This window comes from Marmota flaviventris, chromosome 14 (genome assembly GCF_047511675.1).
Source record: "Marmota flaviventris isolate mMarFla1 chromosome 14, mMarFla1.hap1, whole genome shotgun sequence".
NCBI lineage: Eukaryota > Metazoa > Chordata > Mammalia > Rodentia > Sciuridae > Marmota > Marmota flaviventris.
Genome location: NC_092511.1, coordinates 89,450,386 through 89,473,393, shown reverse-complemented (window position 1 = coordinate 89,473,393; position 23,008 = coordinate 89,450,386). Strand labels below are relative to the sequence as shown.

Below are 23,008 nucleotides of genomic sequence, written 5' to 3'. Positions count from 1 at the left end.
AAGAGAGACCCCTGGGGAGGCCCAGTTGAGGGCAGAGGGGTGCAGCCAGGGTCACCAGCCCACCGGCCATGACCCCGCTAGCTGCTCCTACAGCTGCCCCTACATGCTCATTGGTGAGTGACCTTGAGGGTCTCTCCAGATCACAGCCCCTCATCTGTCCAGTGGGATATGTAACAGAACCTGTTCTGTAGGAGGCGGGAGGGTCAGTTCCTGCCACAATGCTGTGATAAACAGAGGTCCTCATGACCCGGTAGCTTCACGTGTGTTTCTCAGACCTTCCACCTGCAGGACCTGGTACTCTCTTCCCCACCCCCGCATGTATGTGTGTGGGGGGGTGTTTGTGTTTGTGTGTGTGTGTGTGTCTCTCTCTCAATAATTTCTCTGTCCCTTCCTTAGGGAGAATGAGACAAAGCCTGATTAGGAGCCTAATAGGGTTGTCCCCAAGGTGAACACTGAGCACTGGCTCAGAACCAGGGTAGGGAAGGGCAAGGACTGCAGGTTTGTGTCTCCTGAGGTACAACCTGCCTCCCCAGGACAAGGCGGGGCTGTGGATGGTGAAGGCTTGGGCCTGCTGGTCGACCTCCACCCTCCTATGGGCTCTGCAGGCCACTGGCTCTGGGCCTCTTGCCATGTGGGGAAGAGCTACCTGGGCATAGAAAAAGCCGAGGCCAGCCAGGCCCGGGGAACCCCATAGTGTCCCGAGAACCATTTGGGCAGCTGCTAAAACCACAAACGCCCAATGCTTACCTATAGGACCACCTGGGGGAGACCCTGGTCATTGTCACTTCTGACCCTCAGTCCACTCTGTGGGATGGCTCTTGCCTGCCCTCTGGATGAACTCTATGCAGACCTGCAGACACTGGGTGTTAGCCATGCCCAGGGAGGCCTTTCATGCTGTTCCCACGGCCAGGTGCCCTTGGCCCTGACTCTCAGGTGCTGAGCCATCTCCTGTCTACACCTTCTCTAGGGGGTGGATGGAACCAGGCAGAGAGATGCCCCTGCCCCTCCTTGGGGTCTGCAGGAGCTCTGCAGACCATAGCCCTGGCTCTCTGATGGTCCCAGGCAGCATATTCAGGTCACTGCCCTCCTCCTGGCTGCCTCTGGCCAATGTATCCCCAGCCACCAACACACCTCTTCCATGAGGGGGTCAGAACCCCCTAGTCTTGCACCTTCCAAACTCCAGGGGACACATTCAAATACCCACAGGCCTCTGAGAAGCCCCTTACTTGGATGGGGTGTGGATGGAGGCTCCTTGGGTGGGGGATGGAGGGAAACACCTCAACACACCAGCCTTTTCCAGCATATTCTCTCCCTCTGAGTCACCAACCTCCACTTGCTCTGCCCTTCAGGGAGTGAGGAGGAGCAAGTCACAGAGCAGACTTCCCAGTCCCCAAATGTGACCTGCCTAGCTGGTCACCATCACTTGTGTTGGCCTTGGCTGCTGGGACTTCTGCCCAAATGCTACAGGAAAAGTCCCATCTGACACCCAGACAGGAGACGTGGGGCCCCACGGCCAGCAGAGAGCCCCTGCCATCACAGAGCAAGCCCAGGGCTCCCAGAAACCAGCAACTGTGGGGCAGAGGCAGGGAGGGGCCAGGGATGAGGCTGGGACAGCAGGGACAAAGCTGAGCACATCTGGCTTGAGTTGTCAAAGCAACGTGCCAACGCGTTAAAAATATCGTGCGCCTACAAATAGACTCGAGAGAGTGTCAAGGTTCTGGTGAACCCTAAATGCGGAAAGCAGAAACGTGATGAGGCTGATTCACAAGGGAAATACGGGCAGCTTGACAGAGGGTGGCAATGCAGGGAACAGAGAGAGGATGCTCCCACCGACACTTGGGTCGGGAAACCAAGAAAGATCCAGGACAGCGAAGCCACCGCCTGCAGGTTCTTTGCCAGAGAGAAGAGAAATCCATTGCATCTTATCAGCTTGGCAGGTCTGTGTGTGCCAGCCCCAGCCCATGAACCACTTAGTTCTGTCCCCGGGAGGGTCAGATACCTCAGCCAGTGGACGATGCCCTGGCAGGACCTCAAAGGTTACTCAGTGGTCGCTAGGTTTTATTCCCAAGTTATAAAAACAGAATCTCATGGCTCTGTGCAAAGCAAATTCTCACCTCTCTGAGCCTATTTCTCATCTGTGAAGTGGCCATAAGAGAGGGGCTGTCAGGTGACATATGTCATCAGTCCGACGACATAATAGTGGGCTCTTGAGGGTGTACCAGTGTCAGTTAAGGACAGAGCAGTGCTACCCCTCACAACCTCAGTGTCTGGGATGATGCTGATGGGGTCTTTGTGGCCCTGAGCTGGGGCATCTCCCTTTCTGGGCCTCAGTTTCCTTGTCTGTGAAACGGAGACTAAAAACGGAGACTACAGATGGCGATTTTCAAGATCAGCTGTAAATCCTGTGATTTCTCCCGGCTCCACTTACCCAGGTCTGGGGGATGCCCAGTCCTGCCTCTATGTAACTCTGTTCCCTGCCCCTCCTTTCTGCATCCTGGGATGTCCTGGGCCCTTTCACAGCTCTGAGCATCTCCTAAACCGCTCCCTAGGGCCTCGCTAATGAGGCGGAGTTCATTAAGAGCCAACTGTGAGCAGTTTGGCATGTTTCCTTAGCCAGTGGTTGGGTTCTGTGGACAGAGCAGGCAGCTGTAGTCCAGGCCCCCACTCCAGCCTCTGCCCACCCAGCCTCCTTCATGGCCTGCCTCCACATGGACAGGGTGACCAGGAAGGTTGGGCCTGGCCAGCTGATGAGGTGGGCAGGGGAGTATCCACAAAGCATTGAGGAGCCACCCGCCTGGATATGGGGACTTCCCATCCCCATAACCACCTCCCTGGCACCAGACCCCTCCCCTGTCATGGTGTGCGTATGTGGGGGTCCCTGTGCTCTGAAGGGGAGGGCTTTGGAGGGTCTTTGGGGTGAGGGAAGGGAGGCTGGGAAAGTGTCCACATGTCCAGGATGGGAGGAACACCTAGGACAACTCAAGGGAAAGGGAGAACCACGCTGGGTGGCTAAGGGCTTGGAGCTCCCAGGCCGACTCTCACAGGCTGGGGATCCTGGAGTCCCCACCCTGGGAAGGCCCAACCTGCCCTCCCTGCCTCCCTGCAGGAGTTCTCCTGGTAGTCATTCCCCATCTTCCCTCCAGGGGGCAGCATGTGCCAACGTGGCCATCTCCCTGCACCAATTTAACATTTTATCACAGGCTGTTTTCTGACCACGCCCTTCACACCTTTGGGGCTTTGGGACAAAGAGAGCTAGCATTCTCAGGCTGCCACCTCTCACCCAGGATGCATCATGGCTCTCAATTCCCTGAGTTTAGTCCTTGCTGCCCATGAGATCTCTGCTCTTGTCACTAGTGTTCCATGTGGTTTAGAGTGACAAGAGCCTCATTCCATGTCACCTCCAGAGGCTTCAGGAAGGTGGGTGGGTCCAAGGATGCTGCTTAAGAAGGTTTTTTGCTGTCCTCTGCATCTGTGTGTGGATGAAGGGACAGGTTCAAGGCAGGGCCTCCTGATTGGCACCTGACAGGGTTGTGGGAGGGAAGCCCACAGTGATCTCATTTAGGATGCTTCCCTGGACATAGACCAGGGCTCCCACCTACAGCCCACAGGCTGGGGGGGGGGGGGGGTTCTGGGGTGAAATGGTGGAAAACAGGCCATGAATAGACTTTGCCAGATAGATGAACGAGTTGATGGATGGTGGATAATGGATGGATAGGTGAATGGGTGGATGGATGGATGGATGAATAGGTGGATGGGTGGGTGGGTGGATGGATGGATGGATGGATAGGTGGATGGGTGGGTGGGTGGATGGATGGATAGGTGGATGGGTGGATGGATAGATAGGTTGATGGGTGGATGGATGGATGGAGTCAAGTCTTCATTCTCTTTTGAAATGATGGTGAAGATGGTGAGAAGTTGGGTTTATTTAAAAAATGTATTCAGTGTCCCTCCATTGTAAGTGAAAGATGGTGCTTTGTGGATTTTTCCAATTTGGGGGGAAAGGTGAGAGGGTTTATAAAAGCCTGGGACCACAGCTTGGCAGACCCCTGGTCTGGAGTTTGGATGATGGCTCTAGTCACAGGCTGGCTGAGTGACAGGCAGTGCCTGGGGCAAGCTGTGGGGAAGGTGTCCTGGCTGGGGCCCAAGGAGGACATGCTCCCTGCCTCCCTTCAGGGAAAGATACAGCCATGCTGGTGAGGTCATGCCTCCACCTCTGGGGCTGGCATCTGGTCCCCAGAGGAGGGTGCACTGAGGAATAGAACCTAAGTAGTAACCAAAATGTTAGGAAAAAAGCAGGGAGTGGCAGAGATCATACAGGAGCTGAGTCAGGTCCATGAGTCAGGATCAAGGGAGTGAGCAGGAGGAAGCGGGAAGCAGCCATGATGGTAGGAGTACTGAGCACAGTGCCACCCTACAGGGAGACCGCCACACCACTGTCACCAAACTCAGCTCAGAGCCCATTCCACAGGAAAACCGATGTCCCAGGGATGAGTTTGAGGAGAGAGATATTTTTTTAGTGGAAGAATGGAGAAGTATGGGCTGTGCTCAAAGATCCGTTTCTCATCTTCAGGGGGCTGGGGGTCAGTTCAGGGTAGGAACCGTGAGGGGGCAGCTAACAAAAGGGAGGAATAGTCATGTCTTTCCTTGGAACAGGGAAAGAGCTTCCAGGAACTTGGAGGCCACCTCCTGGAAGGTCTGTGTCCTTGGCCTGGAAGGGAGTGAGAGAGCAGGCATGCTCATCTTGTATCACAGGTTTGGACAGAACACTTCTAGGGTGGTCAACAAAGGAGACAGACAACATGAGAGCAGAGAGCTCAAGCCTTTCACCCAGTCACATTCAGTCATCTCCAGGCCCGAGGGGAGAGTCCGTGTTTTCAGAAAGAGTGGACTTCAGTCCCTGTAAAGTGACCTAGGCAACTGTTAGCCCCATAACCCACACAGCAGAGGTACCACAGGCTAGTGGGAGACTAATAATGTACAGCCCAGCTCTGTGACCTCAAAATAAGTGATTTTTAAGTCAACTAAGAGGAAGGAAAGGTAGAGGATTTATTTAGTTTTTGTCATAGTAACACCACCTCTAAGTTTTAAGAAAGAAAACAAGAAGAGCCCTGTAAGAGGAGGCATTTGCAGAAACTGGGGAGCTCCCTACAGCCTTGGGATCTGACTAAGAGTGTGGCTACTGCCTGTTAAGGTTGCCTGAATCAGGTGGGAGGCTCAGGGGTCCAACGAAGCAATGATCTCCTGCTCCCAACACAGAGGGGTTGCCCCAGAGCAGAGGGAGATGTGCAGTTTGTGAGCACCCCTGTGGCCAGAGCAAAAAGGAGGGAACTAGAGTGAGCAGAGTGTGCTGTGGGTGGGGCAGGTTTGGAACTCATGACCATGCCCTTGGCTAACCCTGCCAAGTGGGTAGCACTGTCACCCCCCACCTTTGTTGGGGGAGAGCTTGGGGATGACAGAGGGAATGATCCATCCTTCCATCCACCCACCCATCCAGCCGTCCACCTATCCATCCATCCCTTCATTCATCCATCCACTCATCATAATCCATCCACCCATCCACTCATTAACTCATCCATCCATCCATGCATCCACCCATCCACCTATCCATCCAGCCATCTACCCATCCATCCACTCATCCATTCATCCATCTACCATCCATTCACCCATTAATTCACTCATCCACCCATCCACCATTAATCCATCCATTCACTCATCCACCCATCCATCTACCCAGGACACATTTAGGAAGCACCTACACAGGGCCTGGCACAGAGCAGGCCTTTGGGCAAGTTGAAAGGGAGGAAGGAGTCAGGAAAGCCTCCCTCTGCCCTCTCCTGCCTGCAGAGCCCTTCTAATCTCCTCACCCCAAACATGGCTGGAAATCTGCTGTGGTCGATGTGTCAGGGCCAAGCCTGAACTGGGCATATCTGGGGGCCTGATGCCAGCCTGTACCGGACAGGGGCTCCATGTCCCCAGCCCCTTCTAAAGGCAAGAGGGCAGAGGCAAAGACCCAGGCACAGTTTACCCCTGAGGCTCCCCATGAGGATCTCAAGTCCATGCCTGTGCGCTCCCCTGGACGGGGAAACACCTGACACAAGGGCAGTCTCCATCCCTCCCCCAGCTCCTCCATGCTTCATCTCAGACCTTCTGAGTTCTCATGGCACAGATGGGGAAACTGAGCCCTGGAAAGAAAACGTGAGCTGCACGTGGCTTCTATAGGCCTGGGAACCCCCAGGACAGAGCTCTTTGCTCAGTCTCAGGATTGGTGTCCCAGCTTGCAAAATACGAGGGGCACAGGCCGGGGGCTCTGTCTCAGCACCTGGGGGAGGGTGACAGGCACTCAGTGGGCGACTGAGCTATTTCCAAGCACTGATTTCACAGGGATGTGGTTGAGGTGGGTCTGTGTGGAGGCGGAAGCCACAGGGCGCTGGCTGAGCTGTGCGCATGCGTTTGCGCACGCATTCATCACCTTCGCGTCCCCTGTGATCTGTGTGTCTGCGTGTTGGACAAGAGACAAAGTGCTGTTCTTGCAGTAGCATCTCAGTCCACACTCAGAGGTCTGTACCCTGACCACGGGGACAGCCTGGCTGCGCGAGCCCTTCCATAGCAGAACTAGGGGGCGGGAGTCTGCTGGGCAGAGCGTGCTCTGACTCCCACCTTGCAGGAATAACAGCCCAGCCCTCAAGCCTGCGCCTGCAATGGAAGGGGCGAGCACCTGTGGAAGGAAGAGGAGGAAGGCAGAGGGTGGCTCCTAGACAGGGCCTGGACTGAGGTCATCCTCTGCCACGTACCAGCTGTGTGACCTAGGGAAAGTCGCTTCTCTGAGCCTCAGTTTCACCATCTTTAAAACAGAGAGTAATGACAGAGGAACTTAATTCTCTGGGGCTGCAAGGATTAAATAAGACCCAGCAATCAGCTTAGGCATACTTGGCTCATAGTAGGTGCCCAGTTAACGTTGCAGTCAGGCTCAGTGGGTGCTTAGGCTGAGTAGCTCACCCCAGTCTTCTCGTGCTTCCGGGACTGGTACTAACAGAGCCCTCTCCTGAGACGCAAATGGAGCCTGTGTTTTAACTAAGCCAAGGATCTGGGGTAAGATCAGAGCTTCAGGTGTGTGCCTCTGCCTTTGTTCCTGCCACGTCAAGGCCAATTTTGCTGCGTATTGGCCCTGGGTGCTGCCCTGGACTCACCTGTGCCAAGGTGGACCTCACCAGCCCATTCTACAGATGAGGCGTTGGGGCCAGGGAGCAGGGGCACACAGGGAGGGGCTGGTGCACCTCCGCCCACTTTGGGAGGGTGTGTTGGGCATAGACTCTGGTGTCAAGTCCGCAGCTGGCGTACACATTCACAATCAAGCCGGGTAAATATTTACAGGCATTATGGCAATTGATCGCTTTCGATCCCGCGCCCGGCTGTGAGCGAGCCCTGCTTACTCATGCTTTCTTAAAAACAGCCTCTTCCCTGGAGCATCTTGAATAATTCAGTTGCTAATTGTCTCCAAACTTCAAACTTGAAAATGCCAACTCAGGGCTTCTCCCACCTCGGTCCTCCTCAAACCCCCACCCATCTCCTGCCACAGACCTGACCTCCTGCCCCTGCCTGTGGCCGCTCTGGGGAGGGGCCTGGGAGCTGGGGTTCCGGTGGCCCTCCCGTCTGACCACAAGCAGGGCCAGGTCCACTGGTGGGGGAGGAGAGCCCGAGTAATTGAGCTGAAGAGCCGATCTAGCCGCTGCTCCCCAGGGTCCCTCGAAGTGCTGCAGATGGGAAGGGAGGGGAGGACATGGGGATTGTGAGGCAACAGAGAAAGCCGATGCTGAAATGGGTGTGTGGACAGGCCTCGGGCCAGAGACCACCGTGGCTGTGGCAGGCACAGGGGTGAAGCCAAATTTGTGTGGGTAGTTCCCCTGCAGCCCATTTCCTGGCTGGCAGTGCTCCCCGGCGCCCTCCGAGGGCCATCTCTGTGTGGGGCGAGGTTCTGCCTGCCATCACCAATAGCACCACTCTGAGCTCTCCTTCCTGTCCTGTGAGACCCTGCAGGGTGCTAGGAAGATTTGCCGGTGTCCCAGTACAGCAGGCATCCGCCAGTGTGAAATCCCACAACCACAGGACCAGGCCTGGCTGAGGCCAACCCTAAGGACAGAGCCAATCCCGGCCAGAGTTGGTGGCTGCTGCTACAGAGGGGCTTTTGCACCAGGGCACTGGGGTGGTGAGGCCCAGTCCTGGGGAGCTTTCTGGACTGGCCTGGTCTCTCCTGTGCTCCATGCCTGAGGCCAGGCCCAGGGCATCCACATGGGCACTCACTCAACAAGTCATGGAAGTCCTTGTTCAGCAGGGGCTGTCCTGGCCTTGGGGACAGCAGGGAACTCAGAGCTCAGAATCCCTCTAGAGTTTAGAGGCTATAAAACGAAACTGATAAATAAAAGATGTATTAAAAGGAGACAGAGTGATAGAAACCATTACTGGACAGGGAGGAAGGGATGGGGGCACCCAGGGCTGGGCCTGGAGGGAATATTGCCATTGAATAAAGATCTGACGGTGAGAGGAGAGCCCAAGGGACAGTGGTCTAGGCAAGAGCCAAAGTCCAGAGTCAGATACAGCAAGAGCTGTGTCCCGAGCACCCAGGAGAACAGAACATTATTTACTGTGGTGGAAAACAAGCCCATCTGTCCTGGGGGACAGTGGGAGTTGGGGTGCATCGAAGTTTAAGACATCCAGGGGAAGTATGGGGGGATGGGGCAAGTGAAAGGCTGGGACTAGAGACAGGACATCGGTGGTTTTTGGCACAAAGATGGGATTTGGTGCCCAAATCCCAGGCAAAAGCAGTCAGGACCAGTGTTCAAAGGCCTCTTTGGTCTGCTTTCCTGCGACCAGACTCTGAGCCTGGTCTTGATTGATGTACACTGAAGGCTTCTATGGTCAGTTCTAGCCAGCAAAGCACCAACTCCCTTCCCCTCGGTGACCTTGGGCCTGTTCTGACCATGGGCAGCTATGAGAGAGAGTTCCGGCCAGTCAAGGCCAGAATACCCACTGCCCAGACCTTGGCTGGGCTGGGCTAATGGATCCCTTTGGACAGTGAGTGGCCCCTTGTCTGAGACACTGAGGCTGTAACGTGTAGTCCTCGTGACTTCCAGTGGCCCAGTATCCAGTGGCATGGAAGAAGCCCTCTGGGCAGAGTGGAGCTGAAGTGCAGGAAGTCGGTGACAGGTGGAGATGTTGAAGGCCACATTCCTGGTCACCTCCCCTTCCCTTCCTGTGGGTGAAGGGCTATAAGTGCCCTTGCCGGAGCAAGGTCAACTGGAGCCCAGTCAGATGGAGAGAGGAGGCGTGCACAGGAGAATTGGGGAGGGGTAGCATGAGGGACTGACTCTCTTAACCCCTAGACCAGATTGCCCGAGCCAGGCTCAGGATGAGTGGGTGACACTCGTGTGGCTCCTGAGACCAGGGCCAGATGCAAACTGCTTGGGGCAACTTGAGGGTGATCCGACCCTTCAAGGATCCAACTGCTTTAAAATGCATCCAAGGCCAACCCAGCTCCTCTGGGTTCTGGATGGAAGTTGTACTGTTTGCTTCCTGATCCCCCCACCCGCCACCTCCCACCACCACCAAGAGTCTCAGGTTGAGCCTGGGATTCAGGTAGACAGTGAATATACGGGCTGGGTTCCTGCTGCAACCAGGGGGTGTGGTTTTGGGGTTCATGGCTCAGGGGCTGTCCCTTTCCATGGGATTCCGGGGACAGGCTTCCACAAGATCCCTGGGTTGATGTGAGCAGCCTCCCTACCCACGGATAAGCCAGCTGTGGGCAACCGTGGGGCAGCGTCCAGGTGGGCATCTGGGCTCAGGGCTCACGCCCAGCACCTGTCACCTGTGAGTATTTAAGGCGCACCTACAAGAGGGGAGTTACCAAGAAGGTGTGTCCTCGGGCCCTTGACCTCAGGCAAAGGAGATGGGTCAAGGCAGCGTGGGCCAGTCCTCCGCTTTCCTAGGAAAGACGAAAAGATAGCTAGGAAGGAATGAGGAAGGGGCCTCCGCCGCCAGAATCAGGAGGACCCTCTCAAAGGCACGGCACCCCTGGGGTCACACTGAAGGGCAGCAGGATCCACAGCACAGAGGTGCTCAGAGACACGTGGGTAGGAAATACCCCGTCCCGCCCTAGTTCTGCCACCAGATCCTCTGCCCGCTGGCTGCCCTGACTGGGGTGGCAGCCATACAGACTCCGCTTTCTGTGCATGATTCCTACGTCTGGCCCCGGAGTCTGCGCCTGTGGTAGGTGTGGGTCTTGAGAGGCTCAAAGGGGGAAGCCGCGTGCATCTCTGCCCTCCACGCACCTGGGGGACAGCTTGTGGTGATCAGAGCCCCTCTTCCTGCTGTGGGGTGGGGTCAGGGTCATGCAGGATCCTCCCCTGTCACCTCGTGCTGCCACCAGGTGTCATTTAGACACGTAAGCAGAATGAGGTGAGGCCCAGGGAAGGAAGAGGCCAGCCAAGGAGTGGAGATCCCTGTGTTCTTGTCCCCATGTGACCCCACTGCCCCCATTGGGCCTCAGTGGTCTCCTCTGTGACCACTCTGTGGGAGCCTCTCCCTCCCACCTGTGGCCATGCTACAGTTCAGGGTGTTAAAAAGGACAGGCATGCCCCTGGGGATCAAGCCCTCCACCTCTGAGCCTGGCCTTGTGGCCCTGCCTCCCCTTGTTCTCACTGTACTGGCCACCTCCAGTCCCCACCCCACCGCTGCTCCTGTTCCATCTGCCTACATCTCCTCACACCTTCCACTCTAGGGTGGAGACGTCCAGGTCCCTCTGGGAAACCTCTGGTGCTCGGTTGAGATGGGAGCTCCTTCTGGCACATCTCGCTAGGCCCAGTTCTAAGTGGCTAATGGCCTACCTCCTCTGGACCAGAGGCCCCTTGAGCTCAGGCGCCCAGGCAGCCGTGAAGGCTGTGTGGCAGGCCTGGTGCAGACAGCAGAGAAGAGCAAGTACCCAGGCCCCTTCTAACTCTGCATCTCTCTGGATTGAGGGAAGAACCCAGAACCACGCCCCTGCTCTGGGTCTAGCTAACCGTCTCCATGATGACTCCACCAGTCCTGCCCACACTGATCTGCCCCGAGGAACAGGTGTGCTAGGCATATGCAAGGGTGGGTGTCCCAAAGCTTCTGGAAAGTAGAGGAGTAGGTCCTCCAGCCTCCTGTGGCTGTGACTGTGACAGGAGCCTGGCTAGGCCTGCCTCCAGGGCACTGTGAGGATCAGTGATGTTTGTATATGGGTGCTAGGGACTCAGTAAGCACTCAACGTACGAGGCTGCCCCTCCTCACGAGGGCCTGGCTGAGACCTTCCAGCTTCCTGGAGGTGAAGGTGGGCTCACATCCAAACCCTGAAAATTCTGCCTTCAGTCCCGAGTTCTGACCCTTGAGTCATTCGTCGGCCTCAGGGGACACGGGGCTTCTGTGATAAACATCTCTCTGATCTGTCAGAAGACACCACAGGAGCTGAGATCTGGCACCAAGCGACCCAGATGGAAATTCCCCGAGACACCCCTGGGCCCTCGGCTCGAGTTCAGATAAAGAAATGCTTTGTCCAAATGTCTGCCCAGATCAGCAGCGGGATGTGACTTGAGAGCACTTTGCATCAGTGTCTTGGAACCTGAGGATTGATGGACCCATGTGACTGGGGCGAGCGCCAGGGGGAACCGGCAGATGCTGGGCAGCCAGCGATGCTCCCAGGTGCCTCAGGCCCCGGCTCCAGCCTAGGTTCAGGGGGTTAAAATGACACCAATGACACCGCACCAGTCAGCAAGTGCCCAGAGCCCCTCCAGCTGCAGGCACCATCACAGAGATGGGTGCGCACAAGTCTCCCAGTGACAATACCCAGGGGCAGGTCTGGGGTTCCAGAATGTTCCCTGGCTTTGGAGAAGAGGAAAATGAGCCTTGAGGAGGATGAGGGGCATAGGGCACCCTGCCTTGTGTCTCCTGACTGATCCTTACCCTGTCCTTTTGCCAACCCAATCGCCCAAGAGACAGAAATGCACCCAAAGAAACTCACAGACCCAAGTGACAGATGTTGTAGAAACTCCAAGGTCTAAAGGGTGGAGCTGGCCCTATCCGCCTGGCAGGTTGGGGCTGCTTATTTCCCCTGGACAGGATCAGGATGGCCATTCCCAAGTGAAACAGGGACCCGGGGGACAGGATGAGGAGCTAGAGAACAAACTGCCCTCAAAGGTCCCGTACCATCACTTGTTCAATATTACTAGACTGCGGGGATTTGGGTATGTCCCACTGGGGACAGAGACCCGGGGGAGAGAAGCCTTCCTGCTGGCCAAGGGGGTGCCAGCAACCAAAGGGAGGTTTCCCTTAAGGCAGCAGTAAGGGGCCCACCACGGTGACACTCAGGGACGTGCCCACGTGGCCACATAGCTGGGTCCTCTCATGCTTCCCAAGTCTTTCCTGACCACAAGAACTGTAGAAACCAGAACCATTTAATTAAGGAGCATAAATTTCCTCTCCTTCAAGAGATCACTGGCCCTGATGGTGGCCTGGGTGCTGGAGATGTCATACTTCCTGTGATGGGCAAGGACTTATTCCCAGAATCGGTTCCCACAGGAGGAATTTCACCTCAGTACTTGTTGAGGAACGTGTCTGTGTCTCCAAGTGTCTTAATTCACTCTTCATTTTGGAAAGACATTTTGCTGGGTATCAAATTCTAGGTTGACCATTCATTTTTTTTTTTTTTTTTTGAGCACTTTGAAAAAGCCCCCCCACTGCAGTCTGGCCTGTGTGGTTTTTGTGGCAAGGTCCACCATCACTGAGATTGTTATTCCCCTGCACATAATGTGTGTCTTTTCCTCTGGATGCTTTTAAGGTTTTTCCTTTAACTCTGGTTTCCATCAATTTGATGATGTTCTGGCCAGCTGTGGTTTCCTTGCATTATCCTGATTAGGGTTTGTTGAGCTTATTGAATCTTTTTGATCTCTTTTGTTCATGTTGGAAATTATTTTAAATTTTATTATTCAAACTATTTTTTATTTTCATATTACTTTATATTATTTTGTGTTCTTCAAATTATTTTTCTAATTATTATTACAATTTCTCCAAATTAGAATTCTGGACTTTTCTCCTCCTCTGTCCTTTTCTTTTGGGATCCCAACTACACATTGTTTTTACTTTGTCCCTATTTTCCTTGTATTCTTTTCTGATTTTTTTCCACATTCACCTTTAGTCCATTCACATTTAATATAATCATTTATGTGGTCAGAATAATGTCTACCACTTGACTATTTTTTTTTTCTATTTGTATCATGTCTTTTTCCTCTTTCTCCTTTACTTGTGTTTGCTCCCTTTCTTGTTTCCTGGCATGCCTTGTAGTGTTTGTTGAGTACAGCTCTGTAACAGATGTCAACTCCTTTGGCAGGTGACCTTGATGTCAGGGTTGGATGCACTGAGAGACTGTGATAGTCAGTTTTCCATTGCTGTAACAAAATACCTGAGATAATCTAATAAGGGGAAAAGTTTGTTTTGGCTTGCAGCTTTGAAGGTTTTAGCCTATGGTCATGGTTACTTGGCCCTGTCACTTTGGACCTGTGGGAACCCACCTGGTGGGAACATGGGGCAGAGGAGACCTTTTCACCTTATACCTGCTGGAAAGGAAGAGGAGGGAACTAGGGTCCAAATGTTCCCCTCAAGAACACACTCAATGACCTCTTAAAGGCCCACCACTCCCAATAAAGCCATGGGGTAGGGTTGGGGGGACCAAGTCTTCAATACACAGGCCTTTGGGAGACATTCAAGATCCAAGCAACATTTGAGACATACTCAGATTCCAGTTTGTCCCTTGAGCTCCAGCATGCTCCGACTTCTCTCACTTCCCATCCAAGCTTTCTTCCACCTCCTGCTCCTATTGACCTTCAGCAACCCCACGCATACACAGAGGAAACCTTCAGCAGACATTGTCCCTGGATCTCACAATGGGTCTCATTCTTAAAATAAAACCTGGATCCCATGTCCTTCAAAGTGGGTCTACTTCCCCAAACATTAATTGACACAAGATCCCAATTCTACTAAAATTTAAACTCGATCTTTCATTCATTTTGCCCATTTCTTTTTCTATTTTTAAAAACACATTGATCAGAGTTACTTTGAAGTCCTTATCTGCTAACTCCCACATCTGGGTCATCTGTGGATTCTTTTTGTAGATCTCATAATTATCTACTTTTTCCGTCTTCTTGTGTCTAGCAATTTTCAATTACATGCTCGAAATTGTTAATGTATTGTAGAGGCTCTGACTCAACTTCTCTTCGAGTAAAAAATTTTGGCAAGCAGTTAAATTCTTGAAAAAAATCACACCAATCCCATTAAAGTTTGCTTTAACTTTGTTAGAGCAGGTCTATTTCAGTTTTTCCTTATTCATAGGCTGTAGCGTGGTTCCCTTCTCTCAAGGGTTATTGTCCCTTGTTAATTGCTCTCCAATGCCTTCAGACAGTGGCTTTGTTCTGTCCAGGTTTTATAGTTGTTGTTTCCAGTAGTAAGATAAGTCTGGGCAGCTGTTCTATCATGGTGGAAACTGTGCTTCTGTAGATTGAAGAGAGTGGGGAGGGAAAGGTGCCGCTACAGTGAAAAATGTAGATTTATTCAGGCTCCTCTTGCTCCTGCTTGGTCTCTGAGTGTGCCATTAGGATGCACAAGGAGCCTTTTCTCTGTAATAACAGCAGAGGGTGCAGCCCTTATCGAGTTCTTCAAATGGACCAAGGCATTTTTCTAAAGTACTTTACACAGTGATCTATTTCTACTTCACACTCACTCTGAGGCATGGAAGCTGCTGTCCTTCCCATTTTATAGTTGCAGAAACTGAGTTGTATCAAGGCTGAGTTGACTGGCCAAAGTAACAGAGCTAGTAAGTAGAAAAACCAAGTTTTGAACTTGGGCAGTCTGACTTACAGGCCTGCACTTGGACCCTCTTCTCGTGCTGTCATTGAAAAATAATCTCAACTGTGTAGGGCTTTGTTACAGACAGAAGGGATGAGAAACATCACTGTATCAGCCGAGGCCAGGAAGCTCAGTCTTCCTCTCAGGTTGCATCCGGGAGGTCCCAGAGTTGTGAGCTTCACCCATCTCTCTTGATGATGTCCCTCCTCTCCAGTCTCTCTGCCTCCATCTTCCCCCAAGCGGTTCTGTCCTGACCACGGGCTTTTCTGCCTTCAGACAGCTTGCACGAGCAATAGTCCAGAGAGGAAGGTAGACAACTTGGCCCAGAGCTGCTGACGACGACTGGGGCCAAAGAAGTGCAGCCTGGCCACAAGGCTTCCAGGAGAAGCCATCTGAAGTGGGGAGAAAAGCAGCAGAACAGACAACTGGAGCCCTCAGATGGGGACTGAGCCTGTAGGGGGAAAGTGCGATTCCTGAGACGGGCCACCTGCCTCTGGCCAGTGGTGCACACGTGGACACATCTCTCAGGCCTGCGTTTCTCCACCTTCAAATCTGTATAAGATGGACTTTAGCCTCACGGAACAGAAAACCTAACAGTGAACCAAATGAGACAGGCTTTCTCAAGTAGTGGCAGTCCAGAGGCAGGTGGCTGTGACGTTTAGCTTGGCCTCTCAAGTCATCAGAGACCTCCTTTCACGGCTCCAGGGACAGCTGTCGTAAGTCCCTCCCAGAAAGGAGAAAGGGCGGAAGCGGAAGAGCTGGCGAAGTCCGCCCACTCCCTCCCACGTGATTTCCCAGAAGCCCCACCCAGAGCCCTCTCTTTCCATCCCATTGGCCAGCTCCATCCACAAAGGAAGCCGGGAAATGTAGTTTTATAGTCGAGCACATCATTGCCCCAGCCTCGTTAGGATTTCGCTAGGGAGCGAGAGAGAAGACACACCTCTTGGCCGCAGGTGTGCACGGTGTGATTTCCATGGGGGGGGACTCTGGACAAGAGGGTGAAATCAGGTCGTTCCTGTCAAGGCCTAACAGGACTGGGCCACCAAGTGACGGCAGTTATTCATGAATTTGAGGAGCTTCTCTAATGACCCATGTAAGCCAGGTCCTTAAGTGAGACTGATGCCCCTGGAGAATTCACAGGACCCACTGGGTAAGGGCGCCATGGGTCCTCGCAGCGCGAACTTCTCTAAGCCCCACCCAGGGAGAGACCCAGGCACACAGCTGCCGCCCCACCCTCTCTCTTCAGAGAGCTCTGCTTCCACCCCCAGTTTCAGGGTCCTCCCTTCAGCCGTGAGAGGCACCAGGCCTGCTTGATCTGACCATCATGCTTGTGTTCATGAAACTAGACCAGGTGGGAAAACGATGACACCCCAAAACCCAGTGTCCCAAGGACAAAGAAGTTAATTTTTCTCTGCTGTAACCTCCTTGAAGGGTGTGCTCAGGCTGGTGGGCAGCTCTGCTCCACACAGTCACTCAGGGCCCAGGTGCCTTCCACATGTGGCTCTGCCACCCCCAAGAGCTGTGTCACCACTGTTGCATATTATGACAGGGCACTTCTGTGTCAGGGCTCCAGATGTGGAAATGAGGAGGCAAGGCCGTGCCCAGTGCCTAACGGCTCTACCTGTTGCCTGTGCTCACATTCTGCTGGGGAAAACTTATTCACACTTCTAGGCCATAGAAGTTTTGGAAATGTGATCCCAAGCTACATGTGTTCAGTAACAACTACGTCACCAGAGAAGAATAGTAAAATGGATTTTTGTGGATGACTGGTGGTCTCTTTTCTCTGTCCACCAGCAGACATCTGTATGTATCCTTTGTGTTCATCCATTTTCCATTTCTATAAAAAAATACCTGAGGCTGAGTACTTTATAAAGAAAAGAGGTTTGTATAACTCATAGTTTTAGAGGCTGAAAGTACAAAGAGCATGGTGCCAGCTCTGTGTCACCTTATGGTGAAAGCCATTATGGAGGGACCCCAATCAAGAGGAAGAGATCACAAAGCAAAACAGGAAGCCAGGGGACAGGAAGGGGGCTGCCGTTTTGCTCTTTTCATAACAAGTCACTCATAAGAACTAACTCAGATCCCACAAGAACTACTTCATCCCTTCTCAGTGCCCCAGTGAACTTCCAGTAGGCTCCACCTCTTAAAGAGCCCACACTGAAGACCATGCCTCCAGCACAAAACTTGTGGGGGACAAACCACGTGCACACCCTAGCATCTTCTTTGTTTTTCAGATACTTCCTCCCCTCCTAAGGGAGGTAGGCTAAGGATGGGGGACATAGCAGGCAGTGGTCCACAGCAAGGAAAACATCACTCTATCAGAACTCTTCCTACCAAACCCAGGAACTGAGTAGACTTGGAGTTACCTGTCATTCCTGAGCTCTCACGGCTTGCCAACCCAAATCCAGGAACCTAACAGTTTTGGATCATGCAAACCACACGGCCCACCCCTGGCCCACCCCATGGCCCACCAATAACTGCATCCCCCTGGAATCAGGAGACATGTGCTGAGGAATCCTGGGGTCCCTGCTGTGGGGTGGGAGGGTCCCCTCTGCTCTGCCCCCGGGAACAGCCCCTATCCACTGTCCTCCATGACCTGGCCTTGCCCTCTGGAGAGCCATTCTTGCCCATCACTTGCTTGGCCACCTGTGCAGTAGGTGGAGGTGCCCTGGTTTTCTGCAAGGGCAACTTGGAAGATCTAAGAGTTATTTTAAGTCTTGATTAGCCACAGGATTTTTAAAGCCAGGCTTCCGGTTTCTGCCACAATAACTCCTCGAAGACGTGCTCAGTCTTTGGTCCATTTGTGTCCAGTTAGTTCTACATCCTGCAACCACTACCCAAGTACTCATCTGGGTATAAAAGTCTTGCTTCCTCTCTCTCTCTCTCTCTCTCTCTCTCTCTCTCGTACCTTTGTTTGACAATGATTGAGAAATCTTAAAAAAAATCTTTTGAAGGGCTGGGGCTGGGGCTGAGCAATAGATCACCTGCCGGGCATGTGTGAGGCATTGAGTTCTATTTTAGAACCATGTATAAATAAATAAAATAAAAATCTATAAACAACTAAAAAAAATTTTTTTTAAAAAATCTTTGAAAAATTATTTTTGCTACCATCTTATTTCTTCTGTTTGGTCCAAAAGGCTTTTTTTCCTAACTCTGTGAAAGAGCTTTCAATATCCACTATTTCCCCCTCCTGCCACATCTATTTTCAAAATCGATATTTCTCACCTCATCTCATCTCTTTCCTTGAGGCATTAAAAGAACAAAGTTTATTTCTTTTCCTCTTTGGATCATGCAAACCACATGGCCCACCCCTGGCCCACCCCATGGCCCAACAATAACTGCACCCCCCTGGAATCAGGAGACATGTGCTGAGGAATCCTGGGGTCCCTGCAGTGGGGTGGGAGAGTTTTCCTCTTAACACTTGAGGGACTGTCCCAGAGCCAATCCATGGAGGGATCTCCTGGTCTGGCTCCCATCCAGTGCCCATCCATGAGCTGATCATGGTGGCAGTACAGGGTGGCATGGAGCAGCCTGGCAGGGGCTCTACAAGAGAAATTAGTTGCGATTACCAAATCCGGGATGGTCTTGGGGAAGGCTGAGCAGCCAGCATTGAGTCAGAGGCCACTGGAGGTCAAACAGGAGGGACAAGATCTGATGTGCATCTTGAGATGAGGGCTTTAGTTGCTGAATGCAGAGATAGGAGGACAGGAGTGAGGTGGACGGGAAATTGGGGATCAATGTTGGGAGTCCATGAGATGGTGTGGCCAGGCTGGTGGGCATGGGAGAATGGTCAAGGGGACACGGTGCCAGAGCTTCATGATAGACTGGGCACAGTGGGGGACAGGTGGATTCCAGGGTATGAGCCGGCGCTAGGGCCTGAGCCACAGAGCTGGAGAGGCTGGGGAAGCTACAGGATTGAGGAAGCCAGCTTGGCTCTTGGTGTGCCTGGGTGCCTGGGGACATCAGGGGGAAGGTCCTAGAGGCATTTCTTGGCGGTGTGAAATTCCACTCTTGGGCATTCTTGTCTGGTTTCTATGAAAAATGAGAAGGATAAACAAATTGGATAATATCTGCTTTGCCCAGTAGAATGTACTAGAACTGGGGGAGGGGCTGTCCCCCACCCCAGGAGAGCTTGGAGGGGATGGGCTTGCTGGGCTGTTTTCAGGGATGGGCCCCTTGAACAGCATGGGTCCAGGCTGTCCCTCAGTCCTTCCTGTGAGAGTCAAAAGACCTCTTGAAGCCCTCAAGCAGTGAGGCCCTCAGGACCAAGAAGGAGCGTGGAGGGACCAATGAATTTCAGTCGGCCCCCTCCTGCCTCAAGGGACAGACACCACTGCTGTAGTGAGACAGAGGCTACACGGGACAACATGGGAGGAGATGTTGCACTCAGATGACCAAAGTGCTGGGAGGAATGGTGGCCCAGGCAGCAGAGGCCGTGGGCGCTCAGAGACAGGGCTGAGCTGGGCTGCTGTAACCTGGGTGGGTTCCTGGAGGCAGCACTGGCCTGGCTACTTCAACGTCCCAGGCAAAAAGACCATGACCTTAGGGGTGGGGTGTAAGCCTATGTTGGGAGTCCCCCAGCACCTTCCAGTGACAACTTCCTGAAGGAGACCAGGATGCAGAGCACTCCTGAGGTTTTCAAGGGAGGGCTCCCAGCCCTGGCCTTCCCTGACCCCCACATTGCCCCTTATCTGTTTCCACCTCCAAGGCAGCTCTTAACCCCATCCCCACCCCGACCCTTCCCTCAAGACAGTGGAACCATCAGCTCTGAGCGTGGGCCCAGGAAGGCACAGAAGCATGCTGGGAAGGGGCGGATGCCTGCCAGGACAGACAGTCCCCCGGGGCGTGGCAGAGGCTGCTGAGGAGGGCTTGGCCTGGCACTTCATGGTGGGTCAAGGAAGCACGGGGCTTGGGACCTGTCTGCGGCACTTTCTCCAGGTTCTGGGGAAGGGGAATGTGGCAGGAGCATCAGTGGGCCTGGGTGAGCCCCAGAGCTGATGGGCCCTGAGCTAGGAGTGAGCAGGGATCAGCCCATCCATTAGGCCTGCAGCCCAGGCTGCTGATACCAAGCGGACGTTCTGCTCTCGGGCCTGCTATCCACTTAGGCGTCGTTAATATTTTACACCACAGAGCAGGGGATCGATGTCTCGTTTATAGCTCAGTGTTTATGGGCCATCATTGAGCTTTTGCTGGGACTGGGAAGATGCTCAGAGCACAAGGGAAACTGAGGCAGGGGAAGTGGATGGGTGCCAGACTTGGAAGAACCCCAAGATGGTTTCCTTTGCATGTTGGGTTCTCTCCCTCACTTGGCACACGCATCACCCTGCACAGCTGAGCACATCCAGCTCTGAGGGTACATTATGAAGGGCCATCAGAGCCCCTGTCCCATGCTAGTTGTCACATTCAATCCTTTACAAGCCCCTGGAGAGGTGAATTCTTGTTCCCATTTTATGGATGAGGAAACTGAGGTTTGGGGACACAAAGTACTATTGGGCTGTCAACCAAGTCATTGACTTAGGGTCCATGGTAACTAGCTGGGACATGGGCTACATTTTGCTCTGCACTCCAGTATGTAAATTAGATTGCAAAAGATCCTTTAATCTTTTTAGACTTTTAAATATGTTAGCAAGTTGAATGCTCAAACAGTCCCGTCTTCTCTGGGGGAGGGGCTGTCCCCCACCCCAGGAGAGCTTGGAGGGGATGGGCTTGCTGGGCTGTTTTCAGGGATGGGTCCCTTGAACAGCATGGGTCCAGGCTGTCCCTCAGTCCTTCCTGTGAGAGTCAAAAGACCTCTTGAAGCCCTCAAGCAGTGAGGCACTCAGGACCAAGAAGGACCAAGGGGTCTCTGCTTAGACCCCTTGCCTTGGTCATTGGAGACTCACTGCATCCAATTAACTGGAAATAAAAGCTGTGCATTAATAGTTCTTTAAAAATATCACCCAACCCGGGCTTTTAAGCCATGTGAAGTAGTGGGTTGGACTGCTGCAGCGCCTCTCTGCGTCATTTTCAATCGGGAAAGACCCGGCTCCAGAATCCTGCAGGACTTGGGCACTTCCGCGTCCCCCTGGGTATTTCACCCTGGGGGTCTCAGTTCTCTCATCTGTACAATAGGGGAAAAAGGAATGCCCTCTAGGGGAGTCCTGAAGGATTACAAGTAAACCCAAAAGCTTGGACCAGATACACTGGTTCCAAGAGAGCCCTCAGCAGCCTCACGAAATAGTTGTCACCCCACAGGGATCACCAGATCAGCACCTGGGACAAAGTACATCTCACTGTTGAGTGAATGGCCGAATAGGTAGCAAAAACTCCGAAATGCAGCTGAGATTGTTCAGGCCGTGGGTCCAAATGGGTTCACACCCATGCGTGGACCGATGTTGAAATTTCTCCTGCGCTAAGAGAGCAAGCAAGAAGGGCTTGGTGTGCTTCCTTGTGCGCCACAGCTGGCGCTTCCCGCTCTCCAAATCCGTCTGGCGAGGACAGCCGCGGCGCGCGGAGCGCGGCGCCCGCTGGAGGGCAGCAGAGTCGAGGGTCCAGTCCTCCAGCCCCGCTGCTTCCCGGCCCCAAGCATCCCGGGCTCCGCCCTGCCACGCCCCGTCCTCTCCGCGTTTCTCCGTCCTTTGCGCGGCTACCCTTCTCCCCCGAGCCCGCGTCAGGAAGGAAGCCTTCCACAAACTAATTAGCACGCCCTTGCGCTGCCGGCGCGTAGCACTCTTCAGACTCCTAGCGCTTCCGCACAGCCGGAAAGGCAGATCGGTCCCTTACAGAGCGAGAGTCTGCGAGTCCGGGACTCGACCAAGGTCACATGGCAAAGCCAGGACTTGAACTCAGTTCCTTAGAATCTAGTGCCAAGCCTGCGCTTCCTTCTAAACCCTTGAGCGCACGCAGGTTTCCAGAACTGAAGAACTTTGGATATCAACTTCTCCGTTTTCAAAGGGTCCAAATCATGGCCAAGTTCAATCTCCGGCCGGGGGCTGAGGGTTGCGGGAAATAACCCCTGGAGAGAGGGCTTCCCGCATCCTCCGCAGGCCACCTGCGTGGGCCGGCGGGGCGGGGCAGGCCGGGCCGGCGGTGGCCAGGCTCAGCACCCCTCCCGGAGGAGCACGGAGCCCCGACTCCTTGCAGAGAGCCTGGCCGCGACTCCCTTCCTCTCGGGCACCCGGCTTCCCCAGTCCCCTGGCCACTCGGCCCCGACCCTGAGCGGGCGGGTGGGTGAAACCGCAGACCGCGTGGCCTCCCGGGGGCTGGCCGGGTGGCGGTGGCTAAGCGCCAGGCTCGGCCCCGGGCTGGACCGTGCGGGGCGGGGCCGCCTCCCTCCGCCCCTTCCCGGGCTGGCGGGGGAGGGGGCGGCCGGGGACGCCTCCCCCAGTGGTCGCCGCGCCTAGGCCAATGAGCGCGCGGGGAGCCGCGATGAAGGCTGGGGCGGCCGGGAGCGCCCGGGACCCCCGCTGCCGCCACCGTGGCCCCGCGCCCTCAGGGCAGGAGAGGGGGCGACAGAGGCGCGGCGCCCGCCCCGGGCATGGAGGCGCCGCTGGCCCGCGCTGGCCTCCGGAGCTGCGCTCCGCGCCGCCGCCGCCGCGCCTCGAAGTTTGCCGGCTGATTGGGAAAGTTGCGCTTGGGTTCGGTCGCCCCGCGGAGTCCAGTCTCCAGGCCGGTGCAGCTCATCGCCGCCGCCGCCCTCCGCGGGGTCCCGGCCCCGCCAGCGCCGCAGCCCCGCCTGCCGGGGGCATGTAAGCCGCCGCCACCCCGAGAGGCCGGGCGGGCTGCACGGGCCCCGGCGCGCGCGGGCGAGGGGTGCGCCCTGGCCCCAGGAAGCCTAGGCGCCATGGGCATCCAGGGCATGGAGCTGTGCGCCATGGCTGTGGTTGTGCTACTGTTCATCGCCGTCCTCAAGCAGTTCGGCATCCTGGAGCCCATGTCCATGGAAGGTAATGCGTGGCCACCTGCCCATCCGCTGCCCTTCGCCAGGGGCCATCGGGCTGTGGGGAGGCAACTGCACCGCTTCTTAGCGGGTCTGGCGAGGAGCGGCCCTGGAGGTCTCGGCCGCCGCCGCCCCCTCCTGGCTCTGGAGGGCTGGGCCTGGGACTAAAGGAGCAGAGAAAGC

The 23,008-nt window shown here is 54.5% G+C and overlaps 1 protein-coding gene across 3 annotated transcripts in view; it reads left to right on the top strand.

Annotated features, from left to right (window-relative positions):
- The window catches only part of Kcnip3 (potassium voltage-gated channel interacting protein 3), a 75,491-nt gene that overhangs the window by 19,733 nt on the left and 32,750 nt on the right, over positions 1 to 23,008 (top strand). The window contains exon 1 of one of the 3 annotated variants that reach the window (XM_071601898.1): positions 22,247 to 22,832. The exons of 1 other annotated variant lie outside the window; for it this stretch is intronic. In XM_071601898.1, the coding sequence (XP_071457999.1) occupies positions 22,730 to 22,832 (103 nt within the window). In that variant the 5' untranslated portion in view covers positions 22,247 to 22,729. Of the gene's footprint in view, positions 1 to 22,246; positions 22,833 to 23,008 lie in introns of those variants that run through there. One more of the 3 variants, XM_027919802.2, reaches the window with a different exon arrangement.